General features: G+C 36.0%; 1 protein-coding gene across 2 annotated transcripts; it reads right to left on the bottom strand.

Moving 5' to 3' along the window:
- ASB5 (ankyrin repeat and SOCS box containing 5) lies at window positions 1-26072 on the bottom strand. Of its 2 annotated transcripts, none has more exons than XM_054383047.1 (7): window positions 25877-26072; window positions 5866-5945; window positions 4855-4962; window positions 3290-3440; window positions 3022-3156; window positions 1492-1683; window positions 1-128 (listed from the first exon to the last, which is right to left on the bottom strand). In XM_054383047.1, the coding sequence occupies exons 1-7, from the start codon at window positions 26070-26072 to the stop codon at window positions 1-3; spliced, it is 990 nt and encodes a 329-aa protein (XP_054239022.1). The 2 variants fall into 2 exon arrangements, with proteins under 2 accessions (XP_054239022.1, XP_054239023.1); XM_054383048.1 differs by lacking the exon at window positions 25877-26072 and adding an exon at window positions 8486-8543.
- Window positions 26073-26505: the final 433 nt, after the last annotated feature.

The raw sequence follows: 26505 nt of genomic DNA, 5'->3' as shown, positions 1-26505 counted from the left end.
TTATCTATACTGTAAGAAATTCTTCAGTATTGTTGGCAGCTGGAGTTGTGGGACAAGATGCAGCCTTGCTCTTCCTATGTAATTCCTGATACATAGTCGGCAGAGCTGACAAAGAGAAGATGGTGTGGCTGCAAACAAAAAAGAAAGGAGATTAATTACACAACAATAAAAACTGGTTAGTACTTTATAAGTCACAATGACTAGATTAAAAAAAAAATCCTATTTTGTAAATTTGTCCTTTTCCTTCATTCTTTTTCTTCCCTTGCTTTTTTCTCTCCTCAAAAATAAAGGCTGGGACTGCTGAAATCAAGAAAAAAAAAAAAAAAAAAAAAAAAAGAGAAATCAGGCCAGCATGTTATTTGGTTATTTGTGGTTTTAAATTAAAACCCTACTCCCAGAAAATATTTCACATCCGTGACTTAAAACTGCAGGTTGTTTTTTATTTATTCATAGAAAAGGTGGATACATGCTACAGCACCACAAGATGAATGCATCGCTGCTACAAGAATAAGCAGGCAAAATACCATAAGATCCTGGACCGCATTAGTGGTCTGACTAGCTCATGAGAATGCCTTTCTCCCTCTATGTCCCTTCTTCCCTCAAAAGGAACGTGTTTCTCTGAGCAATAAAACCATACAAGTTTCATACCAATTCTTTTTTTTTTTTCTTTATATCTTTGCTGTGACTTTTAAAAAAATCCTATTAACCTCAGCAATTTTGTGATAACCGTTTTCACAGAGAGAGGTTCAACAGCATTCTGACTACAGAGATGTCTTCTGCAGCAAAACATTAATCAATGCTATTTGTCAGTTCACCTCCAAAGAGATACCAGTGGTTATTGCAATAGTTTCTCTGCTTTTTTCCCACCTATGTCTTGTGGCTCATTTTAATGCCATTTGTACAAACAAATCCTGTTCCCTTTGGGATATTCTCTCTCTGAGGCAACAAACATTTAAGAGTTTTAAGGGACTCTGAAGTGTCGACTCCTATTTCTCAGGTTGTTATGATTCAGTAAAGAAAATTTAGAAAACTAAATTTATCACACTTTTTGCTTACAATCAAAATAAAGTGCTTTATATGCACTTAAAAATATTTTTTTTTAAATATTGGGACAGCTGGCCGAAACCAAACATATTTTTAATCTGTAATTGAATTACTGTTTCTTTTTAATAAGGTTTGTAACAGCAAATAAAATACAGCTTTAATGGCTAATTGTGTAAACACCCAATAAGCCTAAGATGATACTTTTTCAGCTTGTATAAATTCAGATGCTGCTTGGTCAACAGGCTTTGACCTGAGACTAAATATTACTGGGTGTTTTTACAGTTAGAAAGGAATTTACCTGACTGTTAATACACACATTTCACAAAGCACAAATGTTAGCTTATATAAGATGGGTTGTTTGGAATTATTTTTGGGGTGAGGTTGGGGTGAGGGTGTTTTTTTTAAGAATACAAGTTATAGGTGCAAAAACACTTATGTAAAACTCACCTTCATGGAGGAGCAGCAGTCTCTCTACTGAACTGCTTGGAGCAGCTAAATCAACAGGCCTCTCAAAATCTGTATTTTTGGCATTTATATCTGCCCCAAATTCAAGAAGTAAGTTTATGATCTCTGTACTAGAATGTTGAGCAGCAGCATGGAGTGGAGTTTCTAAATGCTTTCCTTTCTGCACGTTGGCACCTGGTAGGTTAGGTAGATGTGCATAAACTTGCAATAATGCATTCATAGTCAAGAAAGAAATATCCATACAAGAATTAAACAAAACTAGCTAGTATGGAAGAATTTCCCTTATAAGTAAGCTGCTAAGCCCCCTAAAACTAGGTTTGCCTCACAGTTTTCTGGAGTATTGAAGCAGAAGAAAACACAGACTTCTTAGGAGAGCTTTACTGATCTTGTGTGACCAAAAATTGGCTTCTGTACCAACTTTTGTCCCTGAATCAACAATTTTTGCATTTTAATTCCCAATTGAGTAAAATAATTTAATAATATCACAATCCCAGCAATTAGATTTGAAGTCCAAATAACTCACTGTTCTCAGTATTAACAATTTTAGAACACTTCCACAGTATCATCCTCTTGCTTACTTCATTGTCCATTTGCTTTTCAACTTCTAATACCATCTCATAAAGTGATAAAATATGAAAAAAAATATTCAGATTGATAGAAGTAGTTAGTTATATTCTCAGTTTATATACCCTTTTCTACTTTAGGGCATCAACAATAAAAATCATGACATAGGAGAGTTAATTGCACAAAGAGACTGACTCAACAAGAAACATCGTAACTGCTTTAACTCCAAATAACCTGCAATTAACTAGAAAAAACAATTCTGGTGCAATGATGACAGTCTGCAATTACTCATTTAAACATTTTAATTCACTGTGCTGCAGGATACTAAAGCCCTGTATGTCATTACCTGAAACACAGCAAATAATCCTCTAAATCAGTTATGTCTTTGGACTTGTGCTGAAACAGCCAACCTCCAATATCTCATGTTGATTAAAAAAATAGTATGAAATTTAGGTTCAAATGCCTTTTACCTTACCTCTTCCCTTTGCAGCTTAGCCTCTATACCTTGTAAAATATCAATCAGAACAGGCTGAAGAACAAAAAAAAGGGTGGGACTACCTTGCTATAAAAGTTCTTGCTATAAAAGTTCTTTTATACCTTGCTATAAATGTTCTGCTGAAATAACAATAATTACAATGTAATTATTTTTTTCTCAAGGCTGATTTTTTTACCTTTGTTTTTACTACAGAAAATGAACATCTACAAAGCTGTAGTAAGTACTAAAAATTCTGAACATCCATTTTTACTGGGCTTGCTTTCTTTTTCCTTCATATGCTTGCTATGCCACACAAAAGTGAAAAGGAGGAGAAGTTCTTATAAGAAACCATGCATCACAAGTAGAGCCCTGCAGGCAAGGGTGCTGGTTTCAGTGATAGGGCACAGCTCACTTCAAAGATGAGAACCGTGTGCTTGTTTCATACACTAGTAAATCTTTAAATCATGACGTACCTGCATAAAGAAGCTTTCGAATACAATGGATCTGCTGTGAAACACATGCTACATACAGAGGTGTTCCTAAGTGAGGAAGATCTTGGTCCACATCTATACCCCAGGATATCAGCACTTCCAGACATTCACTGTGACCTGCCAGTACAAAGCACGACGGTTTGCTTGACTTCAGTAAGCTGTCTCATAGAGAAAACTGGACACATTTCTTAACAGTTTTACTGAGACATTCATCAACTGCTCCATGTTTGTTCAGCAGGAAACTTTTTACCTCTGCTGGCTGCTTCATGGGTTGGTGAGGGAAGACAGGTCTCCCACTGAGCTTTGGCACCATACTCTAAGAGGAGCTCAGCACATGCTGCGCTGCCTCTTGAACAGGCGTTAAATAAAGGTGTGACTCCATCAATTGTTGTAGCATTCACCTAGAGCATATAAAATCTATTTAAGAACAGAATTGAGAGGTAAATTTCTTAACAGGATATAGTTAGAAATGACATTAAAATACCAATACATAGCTTAAGTGATCAGTCCCTGTGTCCTCCTCTCACCACACTCCTCAGCAGAAATTAGTTTAAAATTCTTGTTAAATTAAGTTGAGTAGACCAAAATACACCTGGAATACTAAAAAGCACCCATTAACATCTGGGCAGTAAATATTTTTCAAAAGTCCCTGCACTTAGCTTATTTCATGGATAAAGAAAACCTGCATTTTGTATAGCAATGGGATACTAGGGATCTTCTTTCCACAGCACTGTCAAGAATGCAAAATCCATATTAAATCTGACAATTATTTGCCACTTTTTTCTGTAGTTTTCATCTCCAGGTTGGAGTGATACTTCACAGAATGGAGACAAAGCTAATAGTATAGGCTCACTGTTTTCAAACCAACCTCATCACATCACTGGTTAACAAAATATTCACAGCATGAGAGAATGAGGAGAGAAACTAGGCAAATTTGTGAGGGCTAATTTGTGGCACAGGTATTAGGAGGGTGCTCCTTCCAGGACTCTGGCCTGTCCTCTTCCATGCACTCTCCCCATAAACCCATCAGAACAACTGAAAGTACTAAAAAATCTCAGATGGAAAAATTAGATTTGCCCTTTTGTTTATAGTATCTACAGGTTTGTATCTTTAGAATTCTTGTGCTAGCTGATGTGGAAAGGAATTTGGTTTGGAAACACATATTTTTTTCTTTTTTTCTGTAGTAACCTAGCCATATCCTATATGGTTCTCAAAACAGAAGTGTAAGGACAATAAATATTTCCATCACAAAGATGAGAGATTTGTAAAACTATGCATTTTAACCCTGATGTCAGCAGAGATCGTTGTGAAAGTGATCTGTAAAGTCTTATCTTTGTGTCCCAGCCTGTGTTAGGAGCACAGGGAAGAGCCAGTGCGCTTTTTTGTACTCACACTGAAGAATCTTAAAAGGACACAGGTGTGGTGTAACAAAAGACATTATCGAGGTAAAATGAGCAGTCTCCTGCAGGCCACTTCAAGCAAACTGAAACCAGTAGAGGGATGAATTCCATAATTTTGAAGAAAAATAATGTAATGCAATTTAGAGATAAGGCTGGCGACACACTGCAAGCAGATTCTCTGCAAGTCATTACTCTGTCCCACGGGCTGCCCATCACTTTTCTTTCACAGGTTTCAATCAACAGCTTATTGTAATTAAATGAGATCAATAGAACTGCAAGCAATAGTGCAATAGAGAGAAATACCAATTTAAGAAAAAACAAACTAATAATCAAGCAATATATCCTTCTCAGTTAAAGCAAGGTGAATGCTGTACGTCATATACACAAAAAAAAAAAGAAATTCCCAATCCCTTACATTTGCTCCTGCTTCAAGAAGAATTCTTGCACATCCTACATGATCTCCCAGGCAGGCTTCATGAAGTGGAGTTACTTGGTCAATTGTTAGTGTGTCTACATTGTACCCCTAAACAAGAAATGAATTACACAAAGATCATACGAAAGCTGTTAAGAGTAACTTCCTCATACCACTATTTGAATTACTTACTATACAGTAAACAGGCTTTAAGTTCTGCTTGCAATGAATAAGCCTTCAGTGAGTACAAAAAAATCTTTCATCAATCTATGTATATAACAAAATAACAGTGGCCAGCTTGTTTTTTGTTTTTTTTTAAATCAGAAATAGGAATAGGATTTACAGACTACAAAGATGGAAACAGACTGATGAAATGCATGGTGATAGCACAACAGGCACAGAAACAAGTTGGGATATGGTGAATGCCAATTAATTATACAGAAAAAGATTTCATTGTGAGTATAGTGAAAACCTGTAACAGGCTCCAGAGAGGTTGGTACATCTACAATCTTAGTGATCTTTAGGAGTCAGCAAGGCCTCAAGTCTGAACTGTCTTGTGATTCTACAATTCGCTAATTTAAGGTCTGAAATACCTAAATCCCTGAATTTTGAAAAGAAGAAAACACTTAGATAGATAAAATCATCAAACTCTTGCATTTCAAATTTTCTGCAGTAGATGTTTGATGCTTAAGAAGTAAGTATCTTCCTGACAGTTCTCTTTACCCGAGGGTTAAAGCTACATTGACTTATACCATGCAAGATGGGAAGACTCATACACATTTAGATACAAGTTTGGTAAAAATCTTTTTTGAGGATGGAAATTTTAAAGCATACAGAGCAAATATTTTAAATATTAACTCATATCATATATGAAAAACCTCCTAAATGTGTATTGCTCTGAAAAACATCAAGTGAAAAAAGCATAGCAAAGCATACTAAATCTGCATTAATAATCTATGATGAGAAATTAAGTAACATTAAAATTGAAAGCAATTTTAAGAACACAGCCTTCACCTGTGACAATAAAGTCTTTAGAGAAAGAAGACGTCCTTGACTGGCTGCCTCATGCAGAGGTGAGCGATCTGCCCATGAACCTATATAATAACAACATTTATTGAGTAAACCATAGGAATTAGAAGGATTTTGGAATGCATAGAGCAAAGCAGAAAATATGATGCACAGAATGAAGTCAACTGTCCTACAAAATTAAGTTTTCCTCTTCAGAGACTGTATTTCAAGTTTCTAGACAATAAAAATGGCTCTATTATTACCTATAAATATCTATAATAAATGATTATGTGGTACGGAGAATATTTATTTTAGTAATCTGTTTTCATGCATTCATCGATTGCCACAGTTCCCACTATTACTTTTGTGTTGTACAATTATTTTGTAAAATTATGTAACTTATTTTTGCAGCTGGCATATAGACATTTACAGACCTCAACACATTGGTATTTGAACTTAAACCAGACATTAATCTGCCTGAAAAAACTGATGTACATGAAAACCAGTATGGAAATCCTTATGTATCATGAGATTAATCTGCAGCTAGTACACGAGTGCAAGGAAAGAAATACAGTGAGAATCACACTTTAAAAAATGGCTATAGCAAAATACAATATTAAGTCCAAGTTCTCATTCAAATAGGCTATTAGGGCTAAAAATAGTTAGATCCGCTTATTGTAAAGGTTTGGCATTTATTTTATCACCCCCAAAAACAGGGGGGGAAGGGAAAAGAAAAAGAAAACCACAACAACCACACATTCACACATAACTTCCCCATTCCTTAACTCCCAACCCAGCTCCCAGAGTCATCCTATGTCTCCTGGTGAAGAACTGGCCCTTTCCTCCTGAACTGGCCACTGACAGGCCCCTTCTAGCCAGAATTCCCCCTCCAGGCACAGCTGATACCAATTTTTGGTGTGCATTTTGCAAATCAAGTTTTGAGAGATTGTGCAAGGAAGATCCATCTTCAAAATATATTATGGATTATCGACATCGATTCTTGTTAGAAGAAAATCACTGTAACTGTAAAATGCTAATACAATCACTCATGTGAGTTATATCCAGCCCTCCAAAATCCCTGAAGAAGCGTAGAGTGAATTAGCGAAGTATGATGAATTGTTAACAATGGCAGATGAATTTCCAATACGTAAACATGTTTGACTTTGTTGCAACGAGCTAGGACTGCCTGCAAAGCAAGTTACTGCATGTTTATTTTATGTATGTGCACACATTGTTCCCTGTTGTTTTACTTAAACTTTTTACTTTAGGTTTATTGAACATAATATTTTGCAACTCTTCTTGCTAGTCAGAATAACAAAAGAAAAAACACAAGAAAACAAAACAAAGCGATTGGGTCTTCAAGGGGCATTATACTACAAAAACTGAGCTCAGAAATCTTAAAGTGCCCTGATTTAGATGAAACATCAGTATTTTCACTGTTGTCTCAGAAAGATTTATCCTATTGTAGGTTGCTGTGTACAATGACAATGAAGATTTTGACCACTGTTTTCCTTCTTCTCTGGTATCTGAACCAGCATTCAGATTAATTCAAATTAATTAGATCACTTAAGTTCCCCTGCTGGCAGCTGCAAAATTCCTCAAAATAATTCAAAGTTTTATTTAGAGGCTGCTTTCGAATTTTTTTCCCACTGTCTCTACAGATGACTCCTCCTCTCTCTTGACAGTATCCTACTCCTAAATTAACAGGAAAAAAATATTCTATAGGAAAAAAATGTAATAAAATTGTTAAGTATTATGAAGTTTTTAGGCTCACTAAATACTCTGGACATTTTTGTAGCTGTGTATTACTCTAAACAAAACCAAGATGGTGGTAGGATCTAAAGCAACATTTTTTCCCAATCTTTCTTTCTTTCAATTCCTTCTTATATTGTTCAGAAAAATATCTATTAATGTTATTATTCCAGTGACATTTGAGAACAAAATGATGTCACGTCTGTTTGTGAGCTGTTTTACACCTTGACACACCTTTATGTCCCCAACTTCATCTAGTAACGTCCAGCAACTGTTTCTGCTCAATCCATTAAATACAAAACGCTTGTATCCTCTCTACTAGAAATAAAATCTGAATGTAAGATGCTGCAGAAATATTTTGTGCATACCAAGTTTGGGAAAAAAACTTTCACATTCCAACTGATTTATTGGCAAGCACAGTAGTTCATCATAAAATACCACAAGGATAAGAATATGTTCAAAACAAAAACATACCATAAATAAACATCAAAGGTGTCTTAAAACAAATTCTGTCTAGATTGCTGCCTTCTGTTAATCTCCAAACTTGCTAGGTCTTCCACTTAGCAAGCATTAACAAGTATCTAAACAAGGAAGTTTCTTCATTCATTGTTGTGTCTAACAGCAGTATTAGCAAACAAGTCTATTCCAAAACTGTTAATGTATTAATTCCCTACTAATGTTGTCTCTGACAGATGCTGAATACAAAGTATCTCTAGCTATATTTAGAAGCCACATTAGTTCCAAGTTCTCTGGTGTATAGTTTGCCAGAAAGGGCAACCTACATTGCTTTGAAAACACTAACAAGAAAGAAGAAATGTATTTGCTGTATTAACAGGCAAAGTTAAAAAATAAATTACAAAGTATCATACAGTACCTAAATCTCCATCTCCCCATGGCACTTCCAGCCAATTGCAATTATAAATTCTACTCATTTCTTTCAATCTGGAAAATAAAAATAAAAAATTAAAAAAAAAAAATCTGTTCTTGCTAGTTGGGCCTGTGCTTAATATAGTCCAGCTGTGTTTGGAAGGATTTCAGCAGCTCACTGTAATATGAACTTTCATTGTTCAATAAACACAACTTTGAAGATACAAGCATAAACAAGTTGCCAGTCATTTTTCTTATGCTGAAGGACTGCAGTCCTTTTTATTAATTTTTCACATTTCTTTTTTTAACATAAAATCTTCAAAGTGCCAGTATCTGTGCATCTGCCTTGCAAGACAGATTAACAGGAATTTCAACACAGTGAGAAACTCATGGTGAAATCAAGACAACCTCAAGCTGAATAACTCAGGGCAAACTCCTCAACTTTTAACCTTGTGCAATGAGGCAAATTATTTTGTATCCTCAAAAATCATTATTAGTATAGATTATATTCCAAGTGTTTCTATGTTATTTTACTACTTACTCTGTACAAAAGAAATATGCTTAGATATTCTGAACATATTTCAAATGTTACTTGATGTTACTGTGCTCTTTTTTTAGCAGTTCACTATTGCTTCAGTTACCTTCTAAACATTTCTTTGGTTGTTAAATTGGGTTTGAGAATAGTTCTCAAAAGTGAAAATGCCCCAAAATGGAGATTTTCAATTCTGACTTGGATCCATTTCTAAGTCATTAATGTTTTCTTCATATTTTACTACAGACTTCACTCCTTTGCATCTATCTGCAATTACCAGCAAGCCATTCTTTCAGTTATGATGATAGTAGTCAAATACTAAGTAAAAATATTTTGTTGAAAGTTACTAATACCAGCCATCCCATCCTTTTGTTTTTATTTCTAAAAATTTGTGTAAACAGTGCACCACCCTACCCCCAAAAAAACAAGCAACCACAAAAAAACCCAAAACAAACAACCCACAAACAAACAAAAAAACCCCAACCAACAGCATAAAAGATACATTAAAAAGTTGGATTTTCAAAACAAGGAGGGATGGAAATGAAGTCTTCGCAGTCACTTCACTAGAGGATGATTTGTGCCAGGGATAGCATTAGAAAGGTACCGCTCTAAGGGTAAACAGTTGACAGCGCCATCCTCAGAAGAAGCAGTATTGTGAGACAAGAACTGAAAATAAAAGCCTGCCACAGTTCATTATTGGGAGATGAGAAACACACACTATTTGGAAAGTGTTGTAGCTAATACTATTTCTGCAAAACTAACAAATGCTCTGTCTTTAGCTCATCTGTGTTACCTTTTATTCTGTAAGACATATTTTGAGTGGTAGCTGAAGCAACAAATATGATCAGTAACTATATCAGAAAAGCTGTGCAACACTATAGTCCCAAGATCACCAGACTCATTTCAGTCCAGTTATTAAAACTTCATGATATTTTGTATACATAATTAAGCTCTAACAGACTTTTACTGTGGCACTACGAAATGACTGATTTGTCTAAAGCCCTTGCACTATAAATGTGTCATCTACTTAATTGATGCTTGATGTTAAAAACTATTGAAAAGAATCTTAAGGATTTAAAAGTTAAGAAACATGTATGTGGAATTTAACAACAGATATGATTAAATATGACCAACAAAACAGAAGCTACTTCTTCACAAGTGAAATTCCTAAAAAACAACACTGATGAACCCTAAAAGAATCAGAATTTACGCTAGAAATTATTAAAATGTCTGAGAGAGAAGATGCAGTTCAAGTGGCTTTAAAATAACTTCAATACTTCAAATGATCTTTGTTTTCATTTTACTGAAAATCATATAACAATATATAAAAATATACACATAAATATATAAACATATGCATACAAAATATGAAACCTTGATTGGCTCAAACCCATTTTCCTTCCACAGTCTATCATCATTAGACTTTCACAATTCGGGGATTTAATTTCAAGTGCAAATGTCAATGCCTTCCTAATCTTGAAGAGCATACAAAACAAATTTATTTTACCACACAGTTCTGTTTACAGTGCATCACAATACATGACCACACATTAGTTTTGTCATTCCAGTGTCATATTCTATGGAGTCAGCATTGAAACTATTTTGTGCCTGTGTATCTAGCACCGTCTCTCAACTCATAGATATGCTATACAAAATACAAACTCACTATGACACTGTTTCCATTCTTAATTTTTTAATTGTTTTTTTCTCCCCATGGTATTCTCCCAGTAACAAAAGAGTGTTTCAAACACTTTGCTGAGTCTATCTTCACAAAATAGTATGGATAGGTGCTGTTATAACTAAGGAAACAAAAGACAAAGAGTTTTAATGTTCAAATTGTAAAACCAATTTAAATCCCTATTTTACTTCCAGGATACTTAGAGTGTACACAGAAAGCTTAGTTTAATTATGGTTATGAAAGCTTTGAGCTTCTGAAATTTCAACCCCTAGGTAATAATAACCATGATCAGTCAAGGAAATTTTAAGTTAGGTGATAGGTCTTAAAACATGCAGGTGCCACAGCAAAAGCAAGAACAGAATTTTCTATTAGGGACATTAAAACATCAACCCTTTTTCTCACCATTCACTACATGCCTTCTAATCTTTGCAACATACAAGGAAAACATAGGGTGTATTTTTTCTAAGTATAAACGTAATGCATTATCAGAACAACTCTTGCACATCAAAGGAAGCAAGGCGCTTGTGAAAAGTACAGCGTGTGGCTGTGCTGTCAAATACTGGGTTATAATGCACAACAAGGTCAAATCAGCATGGCACAGGCAGAATTACTTTTCACAGTGCCTAAGTTTTGAGTACTTTAGCATTGCAGTTTAACATACTTTTCTCACAGAAACATGGTCATTAAGCTGTATTAACTCCTTTTAAAAAGCCCATAACAGTAATATCCAAGTATAGCTTGCTTGGTTCCCAACAGAAGCAGCATTATGCTATGAGCAGGCAATGGTAATGATAATGGCAGTGGCAGCAGCAGTTGCTGCTGGCCCTGTGCCAGGCCTTGCACACACAGAAGAAGTGTGTCAGGCCCCTTCTCCCATCACATAAAAGCACAGCAACAACTCTCCTGTCCATTGCTCATGCACAGTTCCATTTTTCCATCTTCTTGAAGGATCAACAACTGGCCGGGTATTTTTCTATCTGAATGTAGCTTGCAAACTCCGTGTGCCATAGCTAGAGTGCCAAGGTCTAAAATCAGCCTCTAAATTCAGTAATCCATCAGACCAACATCAAATTTGATATGAGTACATGGAGCAGCTGGTAGTACTCTTAGGCTGTTATCTCCTTGGACAAATTACTAGAACAAAGTAAAGGTTTTTCAGTGGCCTTCCCAACTAGAAGGTGACAGAAAAGACACAAACATTATCAGCTGGGTTCAGACTCTGGATGACTTCTGCCTGGAATGATTTGCTTCTCAAATGCAGTCTCAACAAGCAATTTCCCTCAAGGTGTGCTCAGAAGTCTCACTATTTTCCCAGTCTGCCAAAGACTGAATGCATCACATGGCCTAATCCTTCGCCTTCAAAGCAAGTCCCAGCTGGGCAGCAAAGCTGCACCTAGCATGCTGATCCTTGCCACATCCAGGAGGCTGAAGGCCTTTTCCTAGCCTGACTCTATCCTTTTGCCCTTCTACTAAAGCTTATCATGACATATTCCATCCCCAGCATCACTTTTAGGCCATTTTCCATTTCATTACATACTCCATTTCAGAACAACGTTCTCGCTGGTCTGCAAGTAGCAAAGCCTGATTTGGCTACCTCCATAGACAGGAATAGAGAGGGAAGAAAGGATCCTCTTTCCAACTTGGTATTAGATATACCTTTTATTCAAGGGAACTGCAACAACCAGAAGCCTCAACTGCAGCAGAGGTCTCTCAGTACTTCAAGATCTCTATCAAGAAATATACATGCCCAGTCTGGCAATCACAAAGAGGCCATAAGTAGCTGGAGCGTGTTACGATGGATTCTTCAGACAATTTTACTTTCCATATTTTACTGTGATTTGGAAAGTTTAGAAATCTAACTGTGGCTATTCCTTTACAAGAATGACAAAAGAGCCAAACCTTGAACCATATGAAGGGGTGGCTACTGCTAACATGGATAAAATTTTGTAAAATTTCAGTACAGATAAGGAAATCTTAGCCCAAACAGTGAACAGTATGAGGGTAAAAGACACACTGTTTATTAAAGCTGACAAATGAATAAATATAGCCTTACAATACCATTCCGTTTAGTTACTTGGGAAGCTATGTTAACTGTTGCTTAAATTATTAAATATTGCTTAATTCTAGAACTAGCAATCCTGGAAATGAGTATTTGAAGAATAACTCTGGTTCCTAGAACATATAGCTTCATTTTACAAGGTAAATTCATAATTATTTTTATGCACAATATATTTAATCTCTCTTTCCTTTTTCCTCCCTTCCTTGACTATTTTAACACTTCCAGGTTTAAATTGATATTATATTATCCAGATTTTCAAGTTTTATTTCCTTTTGGGTTTTTTTTTGTTGTTTGTTTGTTTCACTTTGATGCCTTACAATGTGCAATATTAATTGGAATAACTAACAAAAAACCAAACCAAACCAAAAAAAAACAAACAAACAAACAAACAAAACAAAACCAAACCATAAAAATTATCAGACCCTTACAATTACTCATAGCTCCTTTTTTACACACTTGTATTATGATAATAACAGGAAAATATGGCACAGACAATAGCAGTCCCAAACATTTCTTATATAATAGAGTTTGTTCCTCATTGCTGAATATGCCAGTGTTCAGCAACTTAAATACCTCCTAAGCACTTCTCTATGCAATTCCATCTCTCTTTAGTATTTTAGTGCAAGACAACAATTCCATCACCTGTAGTTTTTCCACTGCTTCTTGTTACAATTACATATAAAATTTTCTTTACATACAAAGTTATATGTGAGGCTTACTCCCCCCTCCTTTCATTCCCTGTTGTAAACAATTAGCCTTCGGTATCCAGTTACCTTGTAACAGGACAGAAAAAGTCAGGGCAAGCCAACCCTTAAACACTTGCATGAAACAAATAGGGCAGATAAACATGAAAACAGCGTTTTAGAGCAGATGATAAGAGCATATAAAGAACAAAAATAGCTTCAACACCATTCTGTTAACCCATGCAAGACAATGAAGTGCCACTAACATAGCCACGCATTTATATTACAGCTAGGGGAAAAAAAACCAAAACCACAAACACACAACAAAAAAAAAAAAAAAAACAGTTTAGAGCTAGAACATCACAAGCTGCATATCGGTTTAGCATTTTTCTGTAATTGATTTCTGAAATGGCTGCTCTACTAACCTTGGCTGGTCAGAATACCCCAGCTAGCTTTTCGTTTCACAGGACACTCCCCTATACTTTCTAGGCGTCTTTTGGGGAGATTCTGGCTTGTGTTTGTTGTCATTATTTGTTTCTTGAAGAAAGCCTGTCTTTCATTGGTGCAGGTACTCTGGTCTGACGAACATCCACAAACTGATTTCTGCTACCTTTTTTTTTTCCCTCCTCCCGATTTTTCACAAAGAATCTTGCTGTACTTACTGTAGAATGCCTACAACACTGAAATCCATTCAGTAACATTTACTAGCTTGGACTAGTGAGTACATAGTGGGGGAAGGGAAGAACTGCTCTAGCATTTTCTATTTTTAAAACAGAGAAAGAATCAGCTTAGCTACAGCATGAGTCTTAACTATTTACATGATTTAAATGGAAAGGTGTTCATTTTTTAATCATTTAACAAAAAAATCAGATTCTTAAAGCATTCAGTGCAGTGTTAACATTGCTTGAATAACAAGCAACATTAAAAAAAAGAAAAATTAAAACTGCTTCATGAGAATGGAAGTTCTTTTATTAATAGAAGGCATAATTATTACTGCATCAAGCTTTACCCATAGGTAACTTGCAGTTAAAAGATTTTGGAATTCAGAAGAATGAAAACTATGAAACATTTCTGTTTGTATGGGGGGGTTTTTTGCAGTGTTGTTTAGTTTGGGGGAGGGTGGGGGTTTGGGGGGGAGGGGTTGTGTGGCTTTTTGGAGGATTTTTTTGTTGTTGTTTTTGGTTTGGGGTTATTTGTTTGTGGGTTTTGTATTTGTCTTTTTTTTCCTGTTTGGGGGGGTGTTGGGTTTTGGTTGTTTTTGTTTTGTTGGTTTGGGGGGGTTTTTGTTGGTTTGTTAGTTGTTTTGGTGGGGTTTTTTACATAGGGGACAATGTATTGTACAGCCATCAACTAGAACTACATCCTCAATCAATAACAGCATAGTTTGATTAACAAAACAAACTAACAAAACAAACAAAAAAAAAACCCTAACAAAAAAAAAAAGATTAAAATATTTCACTGGTTACTCTCATCCAATTCTACAAGTAAGGCTTTAGAATCTTGTCAGAAAGAGGACAAGTACGTTTGTTTTTTTCTATTTAATAGCAAAAAAAAGAAGGCAAAAAATTAGTAGCAAAATTTTTTTTTTTTTATTACTATGTATCACACTGACAGTATGCAACAGAAGTCTGCAAGGAGAAACAATCAATGATAAAATTCTAGCATGAATTCCACAAAGAGGACAGTGATTTCTCTGTATCAATAACATGTTAAGATGCCACCTTTACCTCCATGTCACTATCCTCTTTTGAAAAAATGAAATTAACATTTCTGGGTTTCATTAGTACTACTCCTTTCAGATACCTGACAAAAATTAAACCCTAAGATACTGAAATAATACATAGCTATTTAATTAAATGTTTTGCATCCTTCTTGTTTTTCTTTAAGAGAAAATCAGAGGCAAGATTATAGTTCAGTAGGATAAGGAGTAGAAAGAACCAAGAGCAGCTGCAAATTTCACCTTGAAATTAGAGCACATGAGAACTGCCCTACTGGAATGGCACTCTTACAGAACAGAAGCAGGTGGGCTACTGCTGTTCTCACAAAAGAGAACAAGATGGCACTCTCACAGACTTTCTGCTGCTTTCAGAAAACTGTTTTGCTCAGGCTTTATCTAGCTGAATGAAACAGAGTACCTCACAGACTGAAATAAACACTTCTACACATCCAGCAATCAGACTCTCAAACTAAGTCTTGAACAGAGCTTTTGAAAAAGGGCTCTTATAAAAAGTCCATTATAAATGTATCACTTTATTGCTGGAATTACTTGTTAAATTCTAGTGTTTGCTTCAAGTAAATAAATGCTGGAAAATGAATTAACAGGAAAGCTTACTAACAATATGCATACATGTGTCTGTGTCAGGAAGACAAGAGCACTGTTCTCTAAAGGAGAAATAACTGATGACAATGTGCCACCTTCAAGGCAAAGGTACTAGTGAAAGATTCTCTATTCCAGAGGCACTTGCAACTCACTATTATTAAGTTACTGTGAGTACTCTCAAGGACATCAAAATGCAATGTATAAACATGTGCACTTTTTCTTTTTTTCATGCTTTAAAGAAGCCAAATATCCCATTCAGGACTCCACAAGCAACTTTTCACTAAATTCTGCTAGGCACAACCATTCACCCTCCAGGCAAAAGCCATTTAGGAAAAAAAAAAAAAATCTATTAAAACAGTACATAAGTAAAAACAAACCGAAACAAAACACTAAAAAACAAACCACAAAACCAAACAAAAAACCCAAATCAAACAAAAAAAGCCAGACAACAAAAAACCCCACAACAACCAACCAACCAACCAAACAAAAAAAAAAAAATCAATAAAGTGAACATCAGAAATCCTAAAACGTATTCAAAATATACTTGAAATGAGATATACAGTTAAAACCGTGGAATAATACTGAAAAATTTGCTATTTCACTTCCACCTCAAACGTGGAATTTCTGTATGATCTTCTGCAAGTCAGCCATCCATGCACTGGGTTACATCCACTACAAAAATGAAAATCAGTATCTCTCAATTTCATTAGATAGTGAAATTATTAATATTTGAAACTACTTGGGCTTGGTAGTCAGATTCTGTTCTTCAGATTTTTCTCTGCAGAAGACACTGAAACATGACCAAAATCCACTAAAAAAACCTCTAACAGAAATATAAGTATCATAGTATGTAGAAAATGCAGTAAGCCATTGCTTTTCCTGTCTTGCCACACGAGCAGTTATGGACAGTATTTAGATTATAATTACTCAGAAGCTGTGCAGCTACCTAGGAGAAAGCAGGCAGAGGAAGGGCAGGCCACTACAGTCTGAGACTTAAGGAAACTGGAAGATTTTACTGATGAGCTTGTAATTCTGAATTAATTTAGCAGAAAACCTTTAAATAAACCACTATGTTGCACTTCATTAATAATTAGTTCTATTCAACTTTTACAGCCCAGGGGAAAAATTATTAAAGGAAACTTCCAAGTGATTTTCTTCACAATCTTTTTTTTTTGCCCAGATTTTTATTTTGAAAAATATCAGTATAGTTTAAACAATTCTATGTCAGCAAATAGCTCTAAGTTTACTCTACAGAGGCAGCAGTTCTTAACAGGTGGGAATGAAAATGCAAACAAATTTAGTTCTTCCCCTTCTATGGGGAATTTATTCTATTTTGAAGACTGTTCTTTAAGGCAATAACAATGCAATTATGGCAGTAGCAAAAAAAAGTCTCAATGAAAACAACCAAAATCCAGACACCTTTCAATACATGCTACAGCCCAAAGCAATACAGTCTGAACTCTAATAACAACAATTTATCTTAGGGAAAAATAGGCAAAATTGTACTGTTTTCAAATGTCTCAGCATTTGTGTGCAACCTTCCTCAAGCCAACTAACTGGTGAATTGACTCACTTCCCAAATTATTCTGTGCTTTCAGATTCACTCTACTTTTATGACCAGGATTATTATGGAGTCACAATGACTGCACAGAATTTGCCACACTAAATTCTGGAACAGGACTAGAAACTGCTTTTTCCTGCTGATGTGATCTACAAACTAAAACCATGAAGCTGAAATGGTAGATAGTCTCCCTGGATCTCAGTCCCAGTACCCCAAGAGCTGCCTGTCATTTGATATTTCTGGAAATGAACAAGCAAAGAGCTTTAACATTCCTCCCTGTTAGGAGAAGCCAAGATAAAGCAAGTTTTAGAAATAATTATAGAAATGTGGTTACTGACAACAGCATAGCATCCTAAAAGGCTACAGTAGCCACTACTATACCCTGCAGGGCCAACTCCATGACAAGGAATCTAAATGCACCATAAAAACCCAGTGATAAAGCTCTAGGAGCAGGACAGGGAAAGGACTGGAACAATTTTATTTTTTTTTCCTAAACATATTCTTGCATCAAGACAAACTTCATGGCCAATACAATGATAAATCATCAGCAGTCAAACAGAAACTTGGGCATTAGCCAAGTGCCACCAGCCAAGTACTCAGTGCTCCACATCTTGACAAATGCCAGCAGATATGTACACGATACTTAAAATGTAATTAGATATTTAAGAATAAAATGACATTTATCTATGCTACTATAAAGCACTAAGAAAGCCTAATACATACTCCTGCTCTTTATACAGTATCATCACTGTCCTTTAGCTGGAAAGACTTATTATTATCACTAGTACTACTACTAAGGTAGCAACAGCACGGATGGTTAGTACTTTTCCTGTTTTCCCCTGAGATTTTTACAGTTGTTAGGCCTTGTGTCTGTGGATGCTGGGAATAAGAATGGAAAGTTAAAAGATTTAAAATTCTGATTGATACAGGCTCTGCCAGCTCCCAGAGAAGTCAAATATGGAACAATGACACATTTACTACATGTCTTGGCCTGTGGATTTGCAATGTGTACCTGCCAAACCTCTTCATGCAGACAGGCAGTGGTAACAGTTATTTGCTAGTGGTGGACTAAAGTAAAACAAATCACAGCAGTCAAGCTGATGAATCCAATCAAATCAGTTACCAAGCAGGCCTTGGGCTTCAGATCTAGACAGAGAAGACAGACACAAGGCACGAGACCAGAGGTCAGTATGGGAGTGGTACAGAGAACCATGGAGTGAATCTTCAGACAATTGTCATGAGACAACAGCTGTAAAGAGAGAGCTCATATCTATTGCAAGAAAGACTAGACATAGCAAAGAGTAACATCCACTAGTGCAACAGATGCAGCATACCATAATGGATTTATGATCAACCAGCCAGTACTGCTGCAGTCATGAATAGAGTTCAGTACTTAGGCACGCAGTGCATTCCCCCAAAGCCATCATCACTGGCAGAAGTTCAGTCACTGCTTGCCTGCATTGCAAATGTTTGAGAACATTCCCTACAAGGAGTATGAATAGCAGAACCCTGGCCACAACAAATCTGTGGCTGAGGGAAGGTACAGCACCTTCAGGGAGCTATGCTATTTTGGTCTCCCCTATTGAAAAACAAACAAACAAACAAGCAAGCAAACAAATAACACCACCACTACACACACAAAAAAAACCCACCACAAAACAAACACCAAAAAAAAAAAACCCACTACCACCAAAACAGGGCAGATGGTATGTTTGAGCTTTCTCCAGTACTGGAGTTTCCTAATGGCTTTTCTCAAGAAGAGTTGTCTTTAAGGCCTTGCAAGCAGACTGGTGCAGGATTAGCTTTTAAATCTTAATCACAATGCATCTTTAAAAATCCAGGGTTTAAACCACAATGTTTCATTTTGTACTTGTTTGTAGTTCAAAAGTTTATTTTTCATTTAATCCAGAAAAATAAAGACATTAATTGAAGTAGATTTTCATGTGAGTTAACTTCAGAATGTGCACATCAAGCAAGCCAGCAGGATCTAGGTTGGTGACAAAGTCCATCTTCAGAAAAAGCACATTGTTCAAGGAGGCCCACAATACTGACTGTAAAAATACAGCTTGTGGTAAATGCTCTTCTCAAGGAGCATCTGACATACAAATACAGATAGAAGCAAAAAAAAAAAAAAAACCAAACCAAAAAACACAGAGAAATAAACATGGCAGGGTATCTCAGTTCCTTTCAAATAAGCAAGCATGCAAACAGGCTCTATCAGATATATTCACTAGAATTTTCTGTGGCCTCAGAGTTTTTCTTTAAGTTAAGGGAAGATTCAGTGCTTGCCAACAGATATGCTTTGGTTCTGTTGCTGGAAATAGGTCAGGGCTCTGGCCATGTCAGACTAGTTGCATCATGTAACTCTCACCAAAATCCCCTTAAGATAGATTATGTTCTTCAGAGGAGAATGGTTCTGGTATCTTGTTAACATGTAGAGTCACCTGCTTCATTCTAAGCAAGTGTCTTCATGAGATTTTGAAGGGTAACTCTCCCTTGGCAGTTATTTGTCATACTAGGCAAAGTTAGCATAGAAGAGAAGGTGATGAGCTCCATCCAAAAACATCCCTTCTGAACTTTCAAAAAGGAACATTCAGGCTATCTTAAGTATTTCTTCACCATTAGCTTATCTGCTGCATATGAAAACAAATGCTAAATGTGGCACCTTACACCAAGTGGTATGGTGAGTAAGTATGCCATACAATATTCCTGTCATTACTAAATGAATCTCTATTGTATCCAGGAAGCTAGTAAAGGTCTTATATGTTTTTTATTAATAGAACTGTGATCTCTGTGGAATGCAAGTTGAGAAAATGCCTCCTGCCTATCTTCCCTTCCTAACAACTGTTGCTGAGTGGCATTATCAATTGCAACTTGTTAGAATAAAATAATAGGAAAAGCTTGCTCTAATTATTCACTACAGCTCAAAATGTAACCAAGCTCTCCAAACAGCAGATCTGTAAGACTGAAACATAGTACTATTTCTCATTTTGGAGTTACATTTAATGGACTGGTTCCTTGGGTTCACCCAAGCAGTGTTTAGTCTACATCACAAAGAAGGCTTCATGCTATCTACAAGCCTTTTAATCCTGAAAGGACGTGGGGACTCCAGTCTTGAACTACCACAGCCCCATGAATGGCTTAATTTGGAGTAATAAGGAATAACTAGTGTACTGAATATTCCTACCATGCCACAGAACATAGATGAGTAGCTTAGAACTTGCTATGTTCTTTCAGAAATAGACTTTTTTTTATATATATTTACTTAGAAGAAGTCAGGACATACTCATATTTCCTGTTCTGCAAAAAAACAGAGTATAATATGTTTTGTGAAGCTGTACTTGAATACTATAAATACAAATTACAAATACGCATTTTGCCTTCAAATAACTTTCAAGTATTACTTTGAAATATTAGTTAAGCATAAAGTCATATTCCATGAAAAAAAATCTGCAAAGAGTTATCAAAATTAAAAACTAGGATATTAATCAAAAACACGTTGCCAGAACTACTTAGCTTGCACATCAAATCCCAAGTATCCATATAAGTACACGACTAGTCATTTGTTGTTTAAGAAAGTTCCTCTACACCATCTTCTGCTTGTACCTAAAAACATTGACAGTCATGTACTATCACATTTTATTTTGCTAAAATTGACTTTTTGCCTTATAAAAAGTATATGAACAAGAACTATACCTCCTTCTATAAAGTTGTCTGTATTATCAAAGTATGAACAAACCAAATTCTTACTAGTATTCATGAGTTTATATCTTACAGACCCAAACCACCTGACAATGAATTAACTTTTAAGATCTGTTACACACACGTTTAAAATCACTTCATACCATAGCACTACTGCCTCACTCTAAAGCAACAGAAATACAAAACTCAGCTGAAGCTCCAACTTAGGACTTGTTTTTACAGAGCACTTTCATGATGTGACCAGCTAGGTGGTAAAGTAGGAACAGTCTAAAGGTTTCTTTTGATTCTCTGGTTTGTAGCCAGCAAAAGCTGTATAAAGGGCTGAATTATTACCTCTTCACAGGTCTAGAAATACAGTGAAAAAAAAAGATCTTACTGTGCAGATCACTGTCACTCCAGATAGCCTACCAAGGAGCTAATTATACCCAAAGATAATTTGCAACGAAGTTCATTTTTGCAGGTCAGTTTGTAAGATATAGAATTGTTAAATGAAAAAAAGCATATATGTGCTGTGACTTTTTCCATGAAGAGGGAAATGAATAGAATGTTGACTTCGAATTCTCTAGCATAATGAATAAATACATGTTCAACACAGTAAAAAAAAGAAAAGCTGGGCACCATAACATTTTTAGAACACAGACATAGTCCCTGATTGCAAAGCACTTCGCTCTAAACAACTAATCAGTCTTTTTCAATTCAGTGGAACAGGCATGTATAAATGAGTGTTTACAAAATCAGTGCCAAAGCTAAAAATAAGCCTGTCAATAATAGAATGGCTCCTTTTTTCCCCACTTAATTCTTTTATTGTAGTAATACCACTGACTTTACTGAAGAAATAATTCCGTGTTGATAATTTAAGACATGGTTTTTTTACCCACTTTAAACAAATGTGAAAGACCACTGAGTTCTGTCCTGCATTTGATACTGTTCAGTTTTTAATACTGTGGATGATAGCTTGTCGTGTTTATTTTCATAAAATCAGTAGACGACACTAAGCTGCAGGTGCTGCAACTGCTCAGAAGGAAACAATTCAGTGCAGACTTGAGCCAAATGGAAAAACTGTCCAATATCAAAAGCATAAAGATAGTTGAAGACCAGTACAAAAAAGGTTACACTTAGAGAGGAAAAAGCAATTGTGTAGTACAGTGATTCTGTTTTAACATGGGGTTTATAGTAGGCTACAGACTGTATCCTTAGTAGTTGGCCAATGGGGGTGGGAGGGGGAAGACACAAAAAATGCATCATTCCAGTAGGTACTTCATAGGGTATCATATATATGGTGCATGACATAACTGTTCCACTTTTATACAACTAATGCTTCCATTAGTTGCACTAATAAAGTCTCAGCTGGAGCACTCCATTTAACATAGGGAATTAGACATCCATAAAGACGTCTACAAACTGTATATGAGCTGGCACAAGTCCAAAGGAGAGTAACGACAGTAATTCCAGGTCTAGAAAACAGGCTGTAGGAGGACAGACTAAGTTAAATCCTTCTTTCTTTATTCTAGAAAAGATAAAAACAGTAGTGTTAGGAAGATGCTTGATAACAGTCTTGAAACTGATTACTTTTCATACATGGAAAAAAACTGATCAATACCATAACCATATGTTACGTATTTAGTTTGCAGGAATAAAGATTTAGGTAGGTCTTGGGGGGACTGGGAAGCATTCCAGTGATAGAATAGCAAAAATTGCAATTGGTTGCACAAAGACACTGCAGAAATCACTGTTACTAAGCACTTTAAAAACTGGTTGGATGTTGAACACTGTTCTTATACTTCAATGCCATATACACAGTATAATAATTTCTAATTAATTTTTGGGATACTATCCCTGTCCAGCTGTTCACATACATAAGAGATCCAAAGGATAGCTTTAACACAGCAGACTATCCATACTAGAGAGAAAATATTCCTGAAATATTGAAGAACAAAATATGACCTGTTTCCTTTCTAATATCTAGCAACAGGACCCCAGGAGGCAGATAATATTGGTAAAGCCCTCTCCTTGTATTCAATGAAGAACAAGCCACACATCACAGTCATGAAATGTGTGATCATGGGCCTCAAATTTTCTACTGATGTATGTACCTTCAGTATGATAAAAGGAGTTCCACCAAGTACTACTACTCAGTACCTACAAGGTCCTCAGTTATACAGGCTTCATGGAGAAAACGTTTATTTTAACTCAAGCGCTCAGTTCAGTAAACATGAAATAATGCCTGTGTCTAGTAGAACATTATTTCCAACAGCTCTTCCTCAAATTTACAGCACTCTATCCCTGCCACGCCACTATAATAGCAAAAAGTAATTTTGCAGTATTTCAAGCAAACTGAAATACCAGCACTAACAGAATTTTAAGACTTTGTAATCAGGTTAAAACTACAAAAATGAGCATTTCCTCTAAGTAAAATTAGTTCTTGAAACACTATAAACTTCAATTAGGTAACAACAGGCTATTCTCTTTTCTGCTGAAGCTCTTCTATTGCTCAATAAAAACACAAAACAGGAAACAGGAGGACCCTCAAAGTTTAATTTTGTCATTTAATGTTACAAGCTGTAACTTCACATTACTTATTGTACATCTTTCGGATATTACACTGAGCAGGATTTTATTACATGGTATTGTATGAACTCTACTGAGGTATCTGTGCTGCATTTCACAAACAAACTAAAGCCCACACATGGCATGAGTTGAGCCAGTATCTGGCTCCCTTATATAAACATAGAACAAAGATATAGAAAAAAGACAAGAGTCATTTTGAGGACCCTTATGTGCATCCCAAATAGCAAGGGCAGGTCCTGTTAATCATGACAACTGGCTGGATTTGCAGATAATGTAACATTACCTGAACTCGTGCTTAGGCCTGCTCCAAATCCAAACCCAAACACTGTGAACTGGGCAGTGAAAAATTAAGACACATTGGTGCCTAACTGTAATAAGTACAGTTTAAGCATAAAATAGTTGCTTTAACTATTTTCTTTCAATAAACCAAGCAGAAAATCAGAAACTCTACCATATGTTTGAGTCTTTAAATCAACATAAACCTCTACTAGCTGAGCAAAACAGTAATCTGTAAGAGTGACTGGTTTTCAAATTTTGTATGGGCCAGCTACTAGAACGCTTAGTGTACCTTTATTCAGCTGTATCACAGTATATCAGAGGTTGGAAGGGACCTCAAGAGATCCTCGGGTCCAACCCCCCTGCCAAAGCAGGATCCTTTAGGGTAGTCCACACAGGAATGCATCCAGGTTGGTTTCAGACACTTGAAAAATGACCAAACTAAAGACTTCTGGATTCACCGACAGGTAACACTGTAGAAACTATTCTGCTTTCCAACCTGATGCATGTTATTCCCTTTCTTCTAGTTTTTCCCATTTTTCCCCCTTCCTTACTTAGATTCTGTGTCAGTCTCTCCAGAACAAGCTGCCTAGGACCTAGCCAGTAGTTTTTGACCAAAAAAAAAGCCACCGCCCTGTCCCCCAACAAACTCTGATTCCAGATGAGAGCTACCACATTCACTATGTTTCTGCCTGTGGGACAGTCCTTCCCATTGTACTGTGGTTGAACACACACACACTAGGTGACCCCTACATACACACATATATTTCATCTGTACACATACACACAAACACAGGTGTAACATTTCAAATGATGTGATCAACATATTCAGATGTAAAAAACCTGGGTTTCAGAACAATTGTGCAGAGAACACATAATATAAAGCCTGAAGCAGCTAATACCTGCTTCAGGATCTAAGCCTCTGTTTGATTTACAGATTGAAATACATACCCAAAAAATGTCTAATTTTTGTCTCAACATTGAACTGAAAAGACATTTACATTTGAAATTGGGTCTGTATTGTTTCTATAGCTGCCCCTTTGCATTTACCTAGGCACAAGTGGTAAAGGTGGTAAAAATCAAGACATGTCTTCGTATTCCTTCACCTAACTTGATGTTATTCCACAATACAAAGGAACATCAATCAAAGACAAGAGAGGCAGCAAGGATCCCAAGCTGAGCAAAACCATGGCTCAGTCATGCACTAGTATATCATAATTGAGAAGAGGGGGTTTTCTGCATTCTGTAACCCAGAAAAAAAATTGAATGAAAATGGTACTGGTTCATCATAGATGAGCTGGGGGAGCAGTCGTGCCCAGCTCTGCCAAAGTTCTACTTCAGCAAAAAGCTCCTGTGAATCTTCACAGGAGCTTTAAAATTTGATGGGTTTCTTCTCACAGATGTTCAATAGCTCACCCCGAAAAACAGTAAGCTTCTTGATATATACTGTCACACTAATTCAAAGTACATAAGGACTATATCTTCTCTGATAAATTATTATACAAAAATTTTAATTCAATTAAGAAACAATTCTCAGAAATATCCAGAAAAGTTTTGTAAATTAAACACATCTATCATGGAAAATTTCAACTACAAATGTGTAAACCAGGGAACCTTAGAAGCAATTTGGTAAAAAGGTCTAAGATTCAGAAGTACTGGCAATCTTAAATACAGCCATCTTAAGCATAAGCCTCTCTCTTAATAGGACATTGGCTGCAATATTTCAGTTGTATTCTGAGCTTAATAAAGAACCAAAAAAAACACAGCAACCACCACCAACAAAAAAACAAACATAAAACCCAACCAAACAAATAAAAAATCAAACCAAAACAAAACCAATCAAAATGAAACCAACAAAGAAAAACAAACAAAAGCCCATACCACAGGAAAAAACCACTCACATATGTCATTTGACAAACTGAATATAAATGATGCTAGCAGACAAATAATTACCTGGGAAAAAAGCAGTAACAACAAAACCCCCAAACAGAAATAATAGGATAGTAAGTACAAATATACCTTGTCCTTGAGGAACTCCATAAAATTCAGCAGCTATCCTTGCTGCCTCCTTACGGTTTCCTTTCACAATGTAGAAATGACTAAGTATAGCAAGGCTGATTTTCACAAAAAGTTTAAAACAAAAAAGGCAAAGTATAGTAAAGTAGACATTGGATAGCTGCTGGGCAAAAGGGCGACTCTCTTCTATGACAGTCATTGCTGCAGCAAAATCTCTCAGTGTTTGGGCAGGGCTCTCAAATGTGTTGATAAGATCATATGGCTCCAGCCACGCACTCATGGGAACAACTGGTCCTGAGGAAAGAAAATATCAGCTGGTCATGATGCTAGCTGCTCAAAATATGACGATTATTTATACTGTACATAGTTTTCAGTTCACTACCACTCCTGCTAGCCTGGTGACATGGAATATAACAGACACAGGTTCCTTGACCATGGATTGTACTTTGTCCACTTAAAATTCCAAATTCTGCATTTCAATTCATTTAAGCTATTGATGTACGTTCAAAAATACACTGTCAAAAGTATTAAGAACTAAACCATGTGCTAAACCAGGTAACTCAGATAATCAGTTTTTGATAAAATAAGTTCTGCTTCTTAAGTACAATTGGTTCTCTGTGTTACTTCATTTT

The sequence above is a fragment of the Indicator indicator genome, chromosome 8, assembly GCF_027791375.1.
Source record: "Indicator indicator isolate 239-I01 chromosome 8, UM_Iind_1.1, whole genome shotgun sequence".
NCBI classification, from domain to species: domain Eukaryota; kingdom Metazoa; phylum Chordata; class Aves; order Piciformes; family Indicatoridae; genus Indicator; species Indicator indicator.
The sequence above is the reverse complement of the archived record's forward strand: the minus strand, read 5'-3'. Positions and strand labels throughout refer to the sequence as shown.

Bases quoted from the DNA above. Each gene is read 5' to 3' on its own strand.
- ASB5 (XM_054383047.1), bottom strand. From the start codon at position 26,072: ATGACTGTCATAGAAGAGAGTCGCCCTTTTGCCCAGCAGCTATCCAAT. The intron at 3,441-4,854 runs GTAAGGGATTGG...TATATGCTCTAG, and splicing joins TTCTTGAAGCAGGAGCAAAT to GTGAATGCTACAACAATTGA. The intron at 1,684-3,021 runs GTACGTCATGAT...CTAACCTACCAG, and splicing joins TCGAAAGCTTCTTTATGCAG to GTGCCAACGTGCAGAAAGGA.